We start from the raw sequence: 18,329 nt of genomic DNA on the forward strand, positions 1-18,329 counted from the left end.
CATGAAAATGAAGCTCTCGTTGATTTACAGATTAATTATGTATTCACACACACAGCTTCTATGCATATGCATGCACGTGTTTATACGTTTGTGATTGTTTGCATGACTTTCATTTGCATGTAGATTTCTTTTAGTCTCCCCTCTCCCACCTCTTTGCCTCTCTCTGTGCTTGTTCAGCCCTGCCGTCTTCTCTACTCTTTCTTTTCTCTTTCTTCCTCTCTCTTCTCCCTACTTTCTCCCGTTCTAATGAGATGACATGGCTACACTGTTCTTCTTCCACTCAGTGTCAGCCTCTCTGTTGCCAATTAGCATCGAAGTCGCCAGCTCTCTGTTTGCCTTGGGAGATTACATCTCTGTTTGTGTACACAAGCCACAAATGAGACGATCCACTCAAAGGCCAGAGATCCAGTCAACAAATTTACTGTATAGGGAGCCATGAGTGTGAGCGTCTTTTTGGGGGTGCTTGTCTTAAACAGAAGGCTTTCCTTGTGGTTCTGTGCCAGCTTGTCTTTGTGATAGTGTGCAAACCTAAGAGGCTGTTCTTCAGCGTACTCTGTCACCTACCTTGATCATAGTTTTTACATCAAAAGAGGAGAAATAGGGCAGAGATAAACAGAAATAGTCATCCCGAAAACGTGAGTCACTGCACACCTTTCAACATTCACTCTGTCAAACTGGAAAATTGTATAGTTGTTAAGTCGCTCAAGGCACATTCTTCTTTTTGTTACACAAGCTGTATATTAGTGACTCTTGCTCTAATTAACCAATCAGTTAAATTCAATTCAGGGCAGCGCTGCAGCTTCAGAGGTGACTAAAATAAAGAAAAGAAATATCCAAGTATTGCTGATTAAGAGCAATAAACAGAAGAAAAGCTGCTGAATGCAATGCTTTCCTACATTTGTGCATTCCCGGCAGTCCCGATAATCAGCACCACGGACAGCGCTCGTGACAAACGATGCATCCGAGCTCTCCGGGAAACGCTGAAAGGGGCCTGCGGTAACCACGGCTTTTTCAAATAATCGAATGTGGAAATTCAATAAAAAAGATGAAGGTGCCGAATGCAGTTGTCAGACTTGGCCTTTTGTGGATCATAAAGTTATGCTACAGTATAATTTACTTAAAGCTCTATTAACTACATTTTTTATAAGCCTGGCGAAAATGGGAAGGATGTGGGAGAATCAAGCACAATTTGCTCTTCGCAGCACTTCTGTTGAGCCTGGCCTATGTTTGCTTAGTTGTAGCCTGAGGATTAGCCTTCCAATCATTTAGCTTTCTCTTATTGAAGCATCTTTTTGAAATATATTGAACTATATTGAAGTAAAACTGGCTTTACAAGCCATTGTACATGTAGTCACTGTACTTGGAAGCGTCTAAATATCAATGAATATCATCATTACCTGGTTATTACACACCTGGACAGTTGATTTTCACTAGCCCGTTTACAGTAGCGGCTTCACTGAGATTACAGGTTTAAATAATGTTACTATGAATATTTAATGCAGTAATTCATGTAGGGTACGTTGTACAGCAGCAACATGAATAAATTAGTTCATCAAAAGTGTTGACATGCATAGTATCATTATGTAATGTACATACATGCAGAAACAGGTCAGCTTGTACCCACATGATTTAAACCCATTGTATACAAAGAGGAGGGGAGATGCCATGTCTGAGCATCTTCACGTGTTCATGCTGTTCAAGTTGTTTGTTATAAAGATTAAAGTAACATAATCAAAACCATTGGTCATTAAGTAGCATCCATTCAGTGTTGTGTTCTTATAGTCTTAAATTGCTGCATCTTAGGGTCCAGCTTCTATTCATTGAGTTGTCTGCTTGCAAGTGACTCAGATTTCAAGGTGTTTTTATTTTACATATGCAGTTATTCAGAGCATATGCTAATTATGCGTCACTTTTTTAACAGCTTGAGGTGAGGCCTGAGTCTAATGTGAAATGTGTTAAAATGTGACTCAAACTGCAATTTACATAAACCGTGTGTCAAAATCATGCGACAACAGTTAAAACTGAGTGACACTTTTGTCGACGCTCGAGCCATTCAGGTCCTCGCGCCTGCTACTGTACCCCATCTCCACCTCCGGTAGCATCAGGATACGAGGACGCATTTTACACCGAGCACCTCCATTTGCGTGTGACTCCGCGTCTGCTCTGATGCACTTCACTCTGAGCGGGCCGCGCACTTTTGTTGTTTTGCAATGGTGAAGGATTTATTCTGAGGGTGTGAATGAACTCTGAAGAAAAGGAGCTGGCAGAGAAGCTCGTTAAGCCTTTTACCCATCCAACTAAACTGTGCCGATGGGCCTAACTGCGATTTCTATCATTTCCACGCTCGTCGCTGCGGTTTAGGCTCGGAGACTTCCATAGCGCGTCACGTCTGCACACGTACACATTCATTCTCACGTGTTGTGCTGTACATGCACACGCATGGGCATCAGGATCGTACACGGCATCTACTTCCTTTTCAAATTGTCGAACTGTGTGCTGATACGTGGACTGTTGTTGAGTCTATTTTCCATTGTTTATGTATACAGGCTTTCAGGCTTATTAGGTCCAGCTCCACTTTAGCCTGACACCAACTTCAGACTGCTTTAAGTTTTGCTAGGCTTTATAATTACTCTGTATATAGGCTTTGCTGAATTTAGTTTTTCTTCTTGGAGCTTTGGGTGAGCATTGTTGGAGTCTGTGTCTGCATAAGTCAGCCTGCGTCCGTGCAGGCGTGCAGAGGTTTTCCGTGTACTCGCACGAGCTAATCTATCAACACAAGTGTTTGTGATTGCCAGTGGATGGACGACCTTTGGGGGCCCTCTGGAGCCCCCTGTCACCTCCGGTGGTAGAGACAGAGGACATGAGGGGAAAGAGCTGACAAGGAATGCAGGGAAGACACTTACTGTGTAAATAAGCGTGCGTGTTTTCTTTCTTTTTTTTAAATCCATTGTTCATGGAAGGGTTTTGCTGACCACGCTTGCTCTTTTTCAGAATCGCCCTGCTTCATATTCATGCCCTTGCACACAGTCTCACCTGGCAGCTGCTCAGCTGTCTGCTGCTATCGTTTATACAGCCGAGCTGCTTCACCAGAGCCAGGAGAGAGCGGGTGCCCTGCTCAAGGGCACACTGCCAGTGCGTGTTGAGTGTGTTTACGCGTTCGTTTTACCCGCCTCGACTTCCTCTGGTCTGCGCTCAAAAATTGCAGCTTTCTTATCACAAGCGCTGTTTCCACCACCACCCCTTAGCTGAGTGCATAACATGTACCTCTTGAATAACAAAATATCAATTTTCGGCACTGAAACATTTTCAGTATGTTCTTGTTTTCACGTGTTGGAGCTATCAGTCACTAATTTGCTGCTCATGGGGTCCTAAAAATCCTATCAAAACAATCTGGAAAAGGATGAGTAACAAATTAAAAGCATCACATGCATGCCAAAACGTGCAGAACGTGAACTCAGGACGACCTCAGCTGGAGCCAGATGTTGTGTCTCTTTGCCAACATACACAGCAGATTCATATGTGATGCAAAAACTAACAGACAACAGAGAAAGGCCATTTGCATTCTCCTGACAGCTCCAAGCTGAACCTCCTGCAACCGAGCGATGATAGTAGAACCTACGAGGCTGTGGACCTCGCTTTTCTCCCATCCCAGTGCGGTATGTGCGGATGCCTTGTATCAGTATTCTCATTTTTTGTTTCTATTCTTCCACAAAGATAACTGTGTTTGGTTAAGCAGTTCTAGTGGGCACAGAGAGCAGTTTCGTTTTCGTTATTACCCTGTGCATCATGGTTAAATTGGGTGTGTGTGATAAGACTTAAAGTTTGTAGGTACCTTGTGCACATCTGCTTACTGGGTATTTTATGAAGGTATGATACACACACACACACACACACACACACACACACACACACACACACACACACACACACACACACACACGCACACTGAGCTGCGGTGGCATTTAGGCAGTGACATTTTCCAAGTGACATTTTGTCTGTGGTCAGACCCAGACTCACTGAGCGTGAACCCAGCCGCATTGTCTCTCACGCTGCTATCGAGCCAGCAGCTAACACTTACACGCGTGTGCGACCTTGCGCACGGGGAGAAAATGTTTTAAACCTAATTTGGCCAGATTAAAAAAACATCTAGCGGCGGTATGCGGTCACAAATATCAGCACAGCTGTTGTTTGTGGATTATTTGGGAGCAGAGATTTAGCTCCATCTTTGTGGATTGTGTTGAATAATTTAGTTTTTCACATGGTGGGAAAAAAAGACTGTCTGTTGTCTGTAGTCTAATAGGACCATTACAAATGCATCCATTCTAAACGTCTATATTCTCACAATATTTATCCAGTCATTTGAAAGCCTGGCCCTGGTTTTCTCTTTTCTATATTGGCTCAGGATAAAGCAGATGACCTGATGCAGCATTTAATTCACATCGACTGGCCTCAAATGGTGGATGATTGGCTCTTTATTTTATAGTCTTTATATTTAGTGTTTCTTACCACTTGTATCAAGTATCTTGTAAGAGTTGGATCAAGTAGCGTTTAGAAAGTGCTTTTTCAATTTGGTTTTGGGTCTGAATAGGGATCAACTACTTACTTTGTCTTATTCTGGAGAAGATTTATAAAAAAAAAAATATTGATTTTCTTCCTTGGGAGTCACGTTGCAGTACATCAGATTATGAAGTTACTATGAAGTGTGGTTCTTGTGATGCTGGTGACATTCTTCAGTCTGCCAGTGTTTTCAATGTGGCCTCATGCCTCATATTTACTGCTTGGTTCCATCACTGTAATTATCACACGTTTGTGCATATGTAAGATGTTGCACAGTGCTTTAATGGACTAGTCATCGTAAATGTATTTACAGTATAGTGAGTAGCCCTCTATATATAATGTACACTAATTACACAGTACATCACAAGGTAAATGCTGTGAAGTCCTTGCTCAGAGACAAAGAGAAGTTTGCATTCGGCTTGTGAACACCAACAAGTTAGTTACCGCAGACAGTCAATCACGGAGGAGTTAATCACTGCAGCCCCTCATCAACGGGTCCACACACACATTCAATCAAACATGCGCCAGTGAGCACACACACACACACACACACACACACACACACACACACACACACACACACACACACACACACACACACACACACACACACACACACATTCAATCAAACATGCGCCAGTGAACACACACACACACACACACACACACACACACACACACACACACACACACACACACACACACACACACACACACACTCAGGAGATGGGAGAAATACAAGTATCTTAAGCAGGTGGCGTTAACCAAGGCTGCAGCTCCAGTGAGGATTTTAAGGAACTATTAAAAGACGTTTGAGTAAGCCTACTCTTTATAGTCCCATAGTTACAAAGTGTTTCCTCAGATACTTTAAATATTCTATTAGTTAAATGGGTACTTATCACGTGTTGGTAAATACAGGACACCTACAGCTGAAATACAAGGAACAAGCTTTTAACTGTAAGTAACTGTAACTGTAGTGACTTCCTTTACATACTGTACACGTAATGTAGATGTTGTTCACGTCTACACCTCTGTTTATAAAGGGGTTTACTAAGTTTCGTCTGGTGTCGTGTTCTATATCACACATCACTTAGTAGCCACTTCCTAACTTTCAGTTCAAATAAAAGCATGAATGGCCCCATCTTCACCTCTGACTGCCTTCAAAGCTCAGCTCCAGACCTGTTCAACACACATTAGTATTATTTGCTGTTTTCCATCGACCTCATGCACCAGTCAGTCACGATATCGCCGCTCCCTGGCAGTTCCAGTGTTGTGCTGGACAGGAGGCGACACCCGTGCTCCGAGGTCGGCGGCTGCGAAGCCGAGCTGTCGGTCACAACCAGCTTGGAGTAGCACAGTAGGTTCTTAATGTGAATGCGAGCCTGGCAAAGCGATACGAACATGTCCCGTTTGAACTAATTGCCTGTCCACACGTGCAGTTACTGTTAGTCAGCTGCATTGTTGGTGATGGAATGATAATTGGATGTGATGAAATCCTCAGACTCAAGGAAACACAACCGTGCAGTTATTTTTAGTTCTGGTTTAATCTTCATTTCGTCTGTTTTACTCGTTGCCAGCTTTCAATTCATTTGCCTGTAAGTACGTCATAAATGTTTTTTTTACCCTTCACACAGATGGGTAAAATGTCTCAACTGCAAAGTTTTTGACATAGTATTTCTGTTTCTCTGCAGCTTTGCCTGCTTCTTTTCCTTAAATGTGTGTTCTTTGCTACTGTACTTTGTCCTGATGTTAAGGAATGTTCAGAGACCAAATATGCTAAAAAACAATTAGGACACAGATAACTCTATGTGTGTGTGTGTGTGCGTGCGTGCGTGCGTGTGTCCCCAAATCACAAACACACAATAAAAAAGAGAGTCAGACACACTGCAACAGGAAAAAAGGGAGAGAGAGAGTGAAATTGGAGACTTACAGAGAGATGATTGAGTCCCTAAATAATTTAATGAGGAAGAGATCTGTCAGAGTGCTGTTGTGTTGAATATGTATAACGCAAAGACAATTGTTATGGGCCAGCTGTTGTCACTCACACGTCTCAGGTTTGAGCAGCTTCACCATTAGAATCCGACATCCAAACGCAGCTCCTGTGGTCGGCATTTGTACTTATTATGAATACGCAGTTCCTCATCCAGTGACTAACCATTAGGCTGGGCCCAACCTCATGAATAGCTTATTTTCAGCTGTTCTATGATGTGACTCTTTGAAGCTGTTTTTGCAAACGTGCCTCAGCCTGGAACAGGGGTATTTTTAATCTTGGGCTCGTGTTTATAAAAACAAACAAACAAAAAAAACCTACTCGGCGACGCACTTTGCTCCCGAGATCTGAGTGGAACTAAAAATATTCCCAGTTTAGAGGCCGAACGCGAGATGATTAGCAGGTTTTCTGCAGACTTTCATCGCTTCAGGGAAGTCTCTGGTGATGATGAATGACATCATCGAGTATCTAGAATCATTACTTATGCTGTAAAAACACTGTCTGCCTGCTCAGTAAACACACCACCAGTACTGGCTCCAAAACCAAACTGTTGGGAACTTCTGTGAGCAAACATTCTTATTATTCCCCCTCAAGTTATTACAAGCCATAGCTGTGCTCCATTGTTATTTATCAGTGCTGATGTGTTGTCCCACCCATAATCACATTAAATAACACCCCTCCAGGTATTGCTGCTAATGTAAATTAAATTTAGTCAGAGGCAGAGTGATGCCGAAAAGGCCAGGCGTCATGTGATGGGAAGGGCTCCCTGGTGTAATGCGATAATGAATCATGTGTTGTGGAGAAAGATGGGTGTTAATGAGCAAAGTTAATGCAGAATGAAGCCAGACCGAGCTGTGTAATATTTCTCTGTCTAGTATCACCCGTTTTTGGCAGATGGCGACAGCACCTGCGTGCGCGTGCGCACACACACACACACACACACACACACACACACACACACACACACACACACACACACACACACACACACACACACACACACACACCTATTCTTTGCTGGTCCTCTTTCTACATGTGGAACCTACACCGTGCACTGATAGCGTATAATGTTATAAACACAAACGTGTTTATAATCCTAAATATGAATTATTGTTCACCACGAGTTCGACTTTGTCATTTCTTGAAGTTGAGCAGTCCGTTTCGTCTTGGACAGTGGGAGTGGATCAGGTGTCCCTCCCCAGGCCGTCGTCTCATGTGACTCCCATCAACAGAGACATCCGAGTCTTTCTCCTCCCACTCCTGCTCCCGCCTCGCAGTTGACTTTTCGCACTTGTTAAAGTGACAGACGAGACAAGCGAGGGAGCGGGAGGGGGAGGGGGAGGCACAGACGGGTTGTAGCTAAATTTGACCCATACCTACAGTACGCGAACCGCGGCTGTGAGTTCACAAAGCATGAACAGGAGGGGCTGTGCGAGGAATCTTAATACGCGCCGGAGTGACGGGAGAGAGGAGAGTGACCTTTTTTGCAGCTCCCTTCACCACACTTCTCCTTCCCTCACTCATTCCACTCATCTCATCCTTTTTCATTCCTCTCGGCTGATTGAGGAAGAGCGGCGTGAGTCTGAAAGAGCAGAGGAGAGTTACTTCTCGACTAGAAGGTCATAGCTCTATTTGATAGCCCTTTGTCTCCCATCCAAGAACAGCACTGTTAATAGCTGCCCATAGGCCACTTTAAAATGATTGGGCCTTATCTCTAGACACACACAGCGTCTTTGTGGTGGCAAGTGGAGAAATTTAGCTTAAATGGCGGAAGAACTATGCTGATGTTAGGAATAAAATTAGTCATGGCGGCCATTTATCCCATTTAAAGCTGTGACACATGGGCTCTGGCACAGCACCTCTCTTATGTCTCAGTGTGTTAGCCCACTATTTATTGCCGCGTTTCATTGCCTCCAAATAGGAGCTAACGAGATAGATGCTGTTTGTTTATCGAGATGTGACGTTTTATAATGAAGGGACATTATGGAGGGCTCTTAATGGAGGATCCATTTCAACCAAGTGCTTCATTGTTTTCCTTTTGCTCTTCGCTGAAGTTTGCCATTGTTTTTTTTTTAACGGATGAAAAATAAAATGTACCATTCGGTTTCTGTGATTTTCCTCGGACTCTAACAGGTAGGTCTTTTATATCCTGCACTCTTATAGCAACTCTTATTCTGAAGAGACCACGTGTGCACAAACAGTAGCGTAAAATACTTGTTAATGCTCTACTTTTGTTCCAGGTGCAGCTGTGAGTCCCCAGAGTTGTGACATTGTTTTTTTTTGTAGCTGTCTAATTAACATTAATTCCCAAATGAAAGGATACACGCAGCTAAGCAAGGAGGAGAGAGGCCACTTTCCTCCAGGTGCTGGTGGATTGTTTACTTGGTTTGACATTGAATTGAACAACCAAGGGAGCGGCACAACACACACCACGTCACAACAAAACCACTCAACAATAATTCAGTTTTAATCAGTTTGTTGTATTCTACAGTGCAACGTCACAAAAACATTTGCTTAATGATGAATCATGAACACAATGTATGTTGCTGCATAGACCTTCATGAGAGTGATGTGTCCAACTGTAGTTCTGCTTTCTTTAATGAATGAAGCACGCAGACACCAATGTGAGAGCAGCGCAGGTGTGTGAAAAGCTACAGACTGTGTGTGGGAGAAGTCAGGACCTAATTTATAATGCCGGGGTGGGGGTGGATGGGTTTGCACAGTTGCCATAGAGACATTTGCTTTTCGGTCTCCTATTCATTCCTGAGAGAGAAGCACACACACACACACACACACACACACACACACACACACACACACACACACACACACACACACACACACACACACACACACACCATATCCACGACATAGTGGAATCCAACACCTTCTGCATTTTGATAGAAGCACACAGGCGAAGGACAGCTGAAACTCACACCTCATCAGTTTTTGGATCTAGAACTTCATGCATGTTTGAAGGTAAAATAAATAAGTCCTTTCAGTTTTTGATCATAGTAATGGACGTGACAACCCCCACAGTATCTGTGCTTTGATCGGACTGTTTTAGCTGACGCGGCGATGGTAGCGGCTCCTGGAGGAGTGGCATTCAGGTAACCTTTCATTGTACGCTAGAGAAGAAAAGCCGCCTCCAGCCGAGACACAACTTGCTTGTATAGTACAACAAATACTTATGTCCAAGTATAAAGATGCCGTAGCACTGAGGTGACCTTCCTGTTTTGCGTCTTTTTAATATTATCACTCTTCACACCTCTCTGACGCGCTTCCCATTCTAGCATGCTAAGTTCAAATGCCTCTTCCTCTTCTCATGCCCACTTACACTCGCAGCACTTAATGCCTCATTTTCAATCTTTTGGTAGATGTTGTTTGCGTCAGGCTGAATTTACTCCGCTCCATTTTCAGGCTTTTAAAATGAGTAAAATGTTACCGAGCGGGCAGATGTAAACGGCTAATTCAACTAAATAAGTTCTTTTGCTTTTGAAAAGCAAAAGGCTTTCTGAAGGGGGGGCGTCTAGAAGTGGTGTGCAGTGATTCTTATTATATTAGTCATGATAGCTTTAGTTGGGCTCTTCACTGACTGCTTGTTTCCACTAATCTAAATGCACAGCTGCATGTAATTGGACAGGTCAGTTAGACTCACTCATCCGGTAAAAGTACTGGCACTATCGCTCAGGAAATTCATGAAGGCACTTTTGAAAGTCTTTGCCGGCAGCGGCTCGTCCCGATATGTAGGCCGGGAGATTTGTATGAATAAAAGGTGTGGCGTTGTATTCGCCACCCAGGCATTATATATCTTCAGCTATCACACTTACGGCGCCGGGATTTCCATTTTTACAACTGGGATTTAAAAGTGTTGCAGCTGTGGCAAACAAGGTGACAAAGCAAAGTCGGCACAGAAGTCGCGGAGCGGGTCTGAGAACGGAGCCCCGTCGCTGGGAAACAAAGCTGTAATTTAAATTTACGGGTTCAGGGAGTTTAATAGACCCTTCTGAAATTCCCAGAGTCCCCTCGCTTTGCAAATCATGGAGGTGACTGAACCTGCTACTTTGTTGTTTATGTTCATGAGATTTATCTTGTCACAGTGAGACAAATGGAAACCTGGAAGGGGCTCGGCGTGGAGCAGGCGAGGGGGGAGGAGGGGGGGGGGGGACTGGAAGGAAGTTGGAGTGTGGCTGGTTTGTCGCCTTGTGCTACAAACGTTAGCTCGTTAGCTCTAGTTTCCTATTGTGGGTTCAATAAAGAACTGCTTTGAGTGCTACATATGTATGTGGTGTGTGTGTGGAAGATGAAACGGGACTTTGGGAAGCAGGGATGTAAATATGTGTGAGTGGAACGAAGAGAGAGAGAGAGAGTGTGGGAATAAAAGACTGTGCAAATTTATCAGTGAGTGGTTGTTGTAAGTGTGCATGAAAAAGGGGTGCGGGAGAGACAGGGGGTGAGTGTGTGCGTGTGGGGGGGTGATTTCCATTGTGCTCTGTTGTGCTGGGGAGGAGAGGGGATTGGGCTTGGAGACTTGAGATAGCGGCTGGGGATCAACCCATTCAGAGCTTCAAATGGCTTTGAGAAAACCAATCAAACCAGCATATGCACGCACGCACACACACACACACACACACACACACACACACACACTACAAGGCAGTGTTCATTGTGCTGTTCCTTATGGTACTGTAACATGCACACGTACGTATCTGGTCTGGTTGTGTAGCTCCAGGTGAAGTCAAACTATCATAGAGCCACTTACATCGTTCAGCATCTGCAGACACAGAATATGGTAAAATGACTGTCAGCTGAGGTGCGCATCAGAATAATAAAGCCGTGTACGTCTTACCGGTTGTATAACCTTAGACAGGATTTTGTACTTAGTGTGCATTTGTAGCGAAGGGTAATTTGTACCTATTGTCAAATTTAAAATCCTCATATTAATATTTACGTCTTTTGTGTATTTCTGATGTTTTTAAAGCAGCTAAATTAGCATGAAGTAAAGTTATGGTGGAGGTTGGATCTGGTTATTTCCGTTTTTTCCCTGTTTTATTACTGGTGTCCTCGAAAAAAAAGCATGACACCATCCATCAGGTGGTGTGTGTGTGTGTGTGTGTGTGTGTGTGTGTGTGTGTGTGTGTGTGTGTGTGTGTGTGTGTGTGTGTGTGTGTGTGTGTGTGTGTGTGTGTGTGTGCGTGAAATCGGGGAGTGATGCCTCATGAAGGAATATCATCTCTAGACAGATACACACGGCGTAACCCAGATTTAGCTGGAGTGCATCACTACTCCAGTGAAAACCCTCCCGCGCAGCATAGAGGATAAGATTAGAAGCTTCTTTTTTTGTTTAGCTCACACATTTAGAACACTTTCAGTCTATCTGCCTCGCACCTTCTCTCACCTGTCAATCACATTCATGTTAATGATGACACTTCATTTCAGATGTCGCTTAGCTGTCTTCCAAACCCTAAGCTGTTTCCGTGACCTGCGGCTGACAGTGCTTCACTTCACCCACGACAAGTAGGCAGAAGTCCCAGAGCGTACTATTCATATCGAGATGCTGTTCCAGTTCTGTCAGGGGGCTTTAAAAGGTTACAATCGTAAATTAAAAAAAAAAATAGATTCATGCTTTTACTATGATAATCCGTCCTCGCTCTCACCCAGTGACCAATCGAGTGGGGGGCGACGGGTCATGATGACGGAAGGTGTGTTGAAAACTTTGCACCCAACACCGTCTCTCCCTCCGTGTCCCCCCAGGAGCTGCAGTTCGAACGCCTGACCCGAGAGCTGGAGGCCGAGCGCCAGATCGTCGCCACGCAGCTGGAGAGATGCAAGCTGGGATCCGAGGCGGGCAGCATGAGCAGCATCAGGTATCACCCGCACCCTGGGTTTTAGGCTCTGGGTGTGTGTGGGGGTGGGGTGTGTATGTGGTGGTGGGGGGGTGTCAGGTAACTCGCGCCGCGCCCAGCTACTGTTTGCCTGTGTGCGGTTTTACACCTCGACTGGTAACTGGTTTAACTGGAAAAAGAGGCACGCTCGCCGCAGTGTGGGGCTGGACGCACTGGGACACGCACACAAACACACACTCCTCCCCCTACGTGTACGGTGGCACAAAACGTACAGACAGACGTCTCACAAGCCTCATTCCAGCACCGGCGTCGTCTTCGCTGTCTCTCTTTCAGAGCAATCGCATCACAGGGTATAGTTTACAGGAGGCCTGCAACCAATAGAAGACATCGCATCCAATTATCGTTCTCCCCTGGAATAAAATCTGCACCAGTGTAGTCTACAATTAGTCTTGATGTCTTGTGCAGTCAAGCACACCTTTGTGCGCTTTCCAGCATATTAACTACACAATAAATTCCTCGTGTAGACGTCGCTTCGCAACAAAACTTGGGTCAGGCCGTGTTTTTGCCCTGTTTCATGGTCATGTTACAGCAATCATTACCATATGAGCCACAACCCCTGGAACCCTTCAGAAACTTCATTACGATCCTCAATTATAAGTCTGACCTTTCCGCTGCCAAAATAGTTTCCCGATGAGAGAACGAGAGCTCTTAACATAAAGACGGAGTAAAGACGGAGGAGGGGACATGAACAGCGCGTGACCAGAATGCTAATTATTAACGTGATGCCAGCAGCTCAGAACTTGACTTCATCACCTATTTAACGGTGCTTCTTCTCGTTTACTGTGACGGAGCCTTTGTGTGTCAACAAGAAAAGTGTCCAAGGAAAGTTTGCATGAATTACTTGCACTTGGTAGAAGCCGTGAGTGCGCGTGGCTTGAACCATGTGTGCCTGTTTGCTGGATCAGGTTCATAAGAATTCAGCTCCCCTCTCGCAGCCTCAGGCAGCGTGTGACATAAGTACACAAACCTCCGTTCCCCCCGCCGCTCCGGAGATGGGGCTTTTTTTTTGTTTTGACTTCTCTCCTTGTTTATGTCACTGTATCTGTCCACTCTGTTTACAACGAATGGATGAGTGAGTACCACAGAATATAATAATCCAGAGGTAAATTAAGCAGCTACAGTTTTATTTGACATTTTTATCGTTCAAGTCTTTATAGTATTAATAACATTACTTTTAATGCTTCTGTAATGACAGTGAAGTTGATATGTTATCGTCACGGTTGGAGAAAAACACTGCTGCCGATGGAGCTGATGTTCCAGCGGCTTCGTGAGTGGACACAACTAATGCTGTGTTCACAGGTGTAGACAAAAACGGGATATGTGATCGTTAAACTGCACGGCGTGACGTTATTAATTGGTCCTCAGTGATGACTGGTGCAATTTAACAACAATAGCCTGAAAAATGTCAAAATGTCTGTTTTGCTCACTCGTTCTATTAAAATATGCAGCGTAGGAAATTCCAGGGTCAGAAAGTTCCTACAATTAAGAAGATAACAACATATTATAATAATTATTAATATTGTTAAATTTGTTTTTGACTCTCAAAATTCTAACTATTTAATCTATCTGTCTAATTATATTCTGAAAATCTAATAATTGTTCAGTTCCCTATTCAAAAAGCTGGACATATTATCGCCAGCAGCTGCTGTTGTTGGTTGGTGGGTGAAAGTCGTCATTTTTGCTTCATGCCTGTGAACATGTGCCGGTGCCAGCTCGCGTCCACCGCCCGTCATCTGCTGCCTCGCGGTTGCGCCACCGCATGATTATCACATCAGATGTAGAGCGCTGACTCGAGCGGGCCTTTGTCTGCCGACAGCTCGCTGTCCGCCAGCGAGCCCTCGCCCCGTCCCCGCGCCAGCTCCAGTCCCAAGGCCTCGCGTGCTTGGTCCAATTTTTTTTTGTCCGATTTGATTGACAGGATTTTTGATGCAGGTTTAAACAGGGACTTTGCACAAGTATAGATGTTAGAGGCTGCGATATGAAAGTGAGCGATCAGAGGGAGCGTCATGCTCCTCAAAGAGACGGCGCTCACCTTTCCCATGGCCTCCGACATCGCTGCTCATTTTCATCCCCTTCATCAGGGTCTCGGTGACAGGCAGCGACTAAATTTAGAGCGCAGCGTCTGACTATGTGGTGGAGGAAGAAGAAAGGCGGAAGGGGAATCTTTTATTCTGGGTTTGATGTCTTTTAACTTTTTTAAGGTTACAGTATGTTTTCTATTACAGTGTCTTTTCCCTCTGCCTGTGGTCTTCCGGCTGCCGTCCATTCACACTGTGGCTCCATTGGTCTATTAGAAAGCTGTCCAGATTAATGTGAACTCAGGAGAAACGCAACCTCATGCTGTAGCCAGCAGTTTGTCCCCCGTGTCTGTGCCTTTAAATGTCATGTGCTTTGAGTGCGTGCTGGTGATTGTGCGTCCGCTTGTCCCCAGGTCCCACCCCCCCCCCCTTCGATAAAGCAATTCAGGCATCTCCACGGACGACTCCTCAGACTCGGGGACCTGACTGCGGCGCAGGAACCCAAGGCATTAGTGACTAACATCTGTTCACACTGTGAACTGTTGGCACGCGACACATCACTTTACAGGAGCGAAACACGCCGTAGCACACAAACACTCCAAAGACTCCAAACACCATGCCGAGACTAATTTATTATTTTTCTAACATTAGTGGAAAGTGGCAGCTAGTGGGAAACATTTGCTCCTGCTGTCTTCACTGCCCGAGTGTCTCTGCAGCTCAAGCCTTCAGTGCTTTTGTTTAAGGGTTTTCCATTAAATGTATGATGTTTATATGATTACAGTTCATGGAAGCTAGTTTTTATACCATTGGGAAAAACAAACTGTGAGTAATAAAGCATCACATCAGGTAAAAGCCACAATCAGCTGGGATGTTTGTTCTTGTTACATTTGTGCCCACAGAAGCTGCAAATGGAAATTACGTCCTAGAATGTGTTCTCTGTGTCACTCTAACGATAAGTTTTCGTGAGCACTGACATAATTTGTGCACAAAACTAACGTGCACTTCCTGATTTTCTCAGAGATCAGCGGGCGCCAGAACCGGCGTCTTTACAGGTATTTCTGCAGCTTAGCGAGATAAAAGCCAGGTAGGAGCAATTATTGGACAGATTCGGATCGTTTAAGGCCCGTCGGCTCCGGTCTGCCTTGAAGTTAACGCGCTGGGCATTCCGGGACACATTATTCCCGCATTAAAGCACCGTCTGCGAACTTAAGCCGGCCACTATGCAAATCGCGACCCGGGGCAGTAGATTATCGAGGCCATATATGAGATGTCACGTAAGCTTATGGATTCGCTGGCTAAATTAAATTATGTTGTTGTCATATTCCACTGGCTATAAGCGAACGTTGTACCAACTCGATGCCTTGTGGCTCGTATTTTGGAGTATTTATGAATATATGATCTGACAGAGGAGGAAATGTGGATACTTTAAAAAAGCCCAAATTCACAGTGAGGGAAAACCCTGAACGCTGCCCTGGCAAATCTCTGTCGTTAAAGATAGCATGCAAGCGGCTATTATTTTAAAACAGAAAGGTCACGGCGGATAACAAGAATCCAAGGCAGCCCCTCACTTGGTATGCAGATGATGGAAGTGTGGCGAAGCAAGTGTGACCTCTAAATGAGTGTTTGGTTGCACCTAATGGAATTGTTAGCTTTTCACGGAGAGAGATGGGAGTATCAGTGATGGGAGCAGGGGAGGGGGGGGGGGGGGGAGCAGCGACAGGGGGAGAAGGGAGGAGCCAGACGAGGAAGACAGAGATGGCTAATAAATAGTTTTCATTACCTCGTGGCAGCCACAGAATAGGTTCATTGATTTATTTTTAACTTTTCCCCCCTCGCTCTCCATCACTGCTTCCCTTTTTCTGTCGTGTTTGTCTTCCTCCACCCTTGTGCATTAATCTCCCTCGTTTTCATTCACACGTTTCACAGAAACTATTTCGCTTTACTGGCTAATAAGCAGAGCTCTATCAACTACAGAGAGATTGAGTCTGTGATTGTGTATGAAAATAACTATGTGCTAGTGTTGAAATTCTCTTTAGCCTTATTATTCATGTACCCTGCTGTCATTTATGAAGCTCGTGGGTTGAAGGTTCCTGCTTCTGGCCTCACTGATGTTTCCTGCTGCCGTTTGATGGCTCATGTATGTAACTGAGGATGGGAAAAAAGCCAAAACTGCATTACTTTACAAAGTTTTCTTCACGACCGACATCATTTGGACCAAAATCTTACTGGAGAGGTGTTGAGGTGCGTCAGGTGACTTTGCTACTATCAGAATGGCTGTGTGTGGGTGTGAGAACATGCATGTCTACATGTGGTAAAAAGACTGGGAGTGAATAAGGCAGGGAGAGTGAGGTTTAAAGTTCATGTCCTGAGGCGGTGACACTTTTCTTACGGTGCTGCTCTGACTCTGAAACCCTCCGGGGAGGCTAGAGAGGCACCGTAAGCCCAGAGTGTCCGGGCCTGTGTGAAAGACATTTTAGTGGACGGCATCTTTTAGTGGACATTCTCGGCATGACATGTTCAATGTTGGTGGTGCTAAGAGGTTCCAGCGTGCGTGTGTGTGCGTGCGTGTGTGTGTGTGTGGACAGATATCAGGAAGGAGGCAGAGCGAGGGAACAAAAGCCATGAGTCACCGCACACGCACTCATGTTTCGCCCAGCTGTGTGCTGCTGCCCAGTGCTGGAGCCCGTATAGGCCTATTTATAATAATCAAGCTGTGACATTTAGTTCCACACCAGCGGGGACCGGCTCCACTCTTTGTACCACGCGTACATACTGTACACACACTCATAGCGACACATGTCCTCACCCTGAGCCCGGGACGTTCCTCAGGAGGCCAACGCTCAGCGGAGCAGACGTTCACACCACACGTTCACACGTCCAATTTCCCCCCGTTTTCCGTTCCTTCGCTTTCTTCTCTAATCTTCTTGTCTTGCTTTTAAAACCTCCTTGACATCACGCTAGGACCACAGTGGCTGCTCCTTCCTTCATCCTCTTATTATCTTGATTGATCTCCTGATCTTGCGCCTGAATGTACTGTACAGACTTCTTGCACGTCTTATTGCGTCATGTGAGAGAAAAATATATTTGCAGACGCGCATCACACCCCGAGCCGATTTCTGTCCTGTCGGATTTAATTCGTTGGACAGGTCCATCACGGTTAGACAGCTTTTAGACTTCATCATCCAGTTATCATTTTACAGCTGCTCTCCCTCTGTACCTGCCCGCCTTCCTGTTTTTGCCACGGCTAAAATACTATCCAATTACATTCCTTTATCTCACTATACCCCACTCTCGTCTCCCTGTGTTGGGTGATAATAGAGGGATCCATCACACCATTAGCTGCGGGCGTTTTTATAAGCTCAGCAAAACGCTGCATAGAGGGAACTCGAATTATAGGTTGCTGCATTACACCTTAAAATACGCCGCCTGCGTGCGTGCGTGTGTGTGTGCATGCGCGTGAGCGATGGCGACGCCGTGAGTCACGCTGCCCACCCGTAATGACTGATGATGCGTTTCCCAGAGGAGAGAAACGGTGGCAGGTGGTGACATCTCCCACACTTCGTCATCCCCACTGTCTGTCTACCCCCCCCCATCTCCACATCTATCTGTCTTGGCTCCTAGATGACTCTGTGACTCTTATTTCAGCGCCTGTCCTTGTTTCTCACATGAGCAACCCTACCTTTGACTTCCTGTTCACTTGAAGTGAAGTTTGTCAGCAGCTGATTCAACTGCTATGTAAATACGGGATATTTAAGCTAGTCGTTCAGACCCATTGTCATTTAGTTACAGATACGGTAGCTGCAACTAAAATTGCATCCATGCATCTGAATGATGAATGCTTTAATTTTGGATTAAAGG

General features: G+C 45.0%; 1 protein-coding gene across 9 annotated transcripts in view; it reads left to right on the plus strand.

Moving 5' to 3' along the window:
- Nucleotides 1-18,329, plus strand: part of ctnnd2a (catenin (cadherin-associated protein), delta 2a) — a 163,143-nt gene that overhangs the window by 47,844 nt on the left and 96,970 nt on the right. For all 9 annotated transcript variants that reach the window (XM_055508339.1, XM_055508337.1, XM_055508342.1 and 6 more), the window contains exon 3: nt 12,302-12,414. In XM_055508339.1, coding sequence (XP_055364314.1) covers nt 12,302-12,414 — 113 coding nt within the window. The remainder of the gene's footprint in view (nt 1-12,301; nt 12,415-18,329) is intronic.

This window comes from Betta splendens, chromosome 4 (assembly GCF_900634795.4).
Source record: "Betta splendens chromosome 4, fBetSpl5.4, whole genome shotgun sequence".
In the NCBI taxonomy this organism is placed as follows: Eukaryota; Metazoa; Chordata; class Actinopteri; order Anabantiformes; family Osphronemidae; genus Betta; species Betta splendens.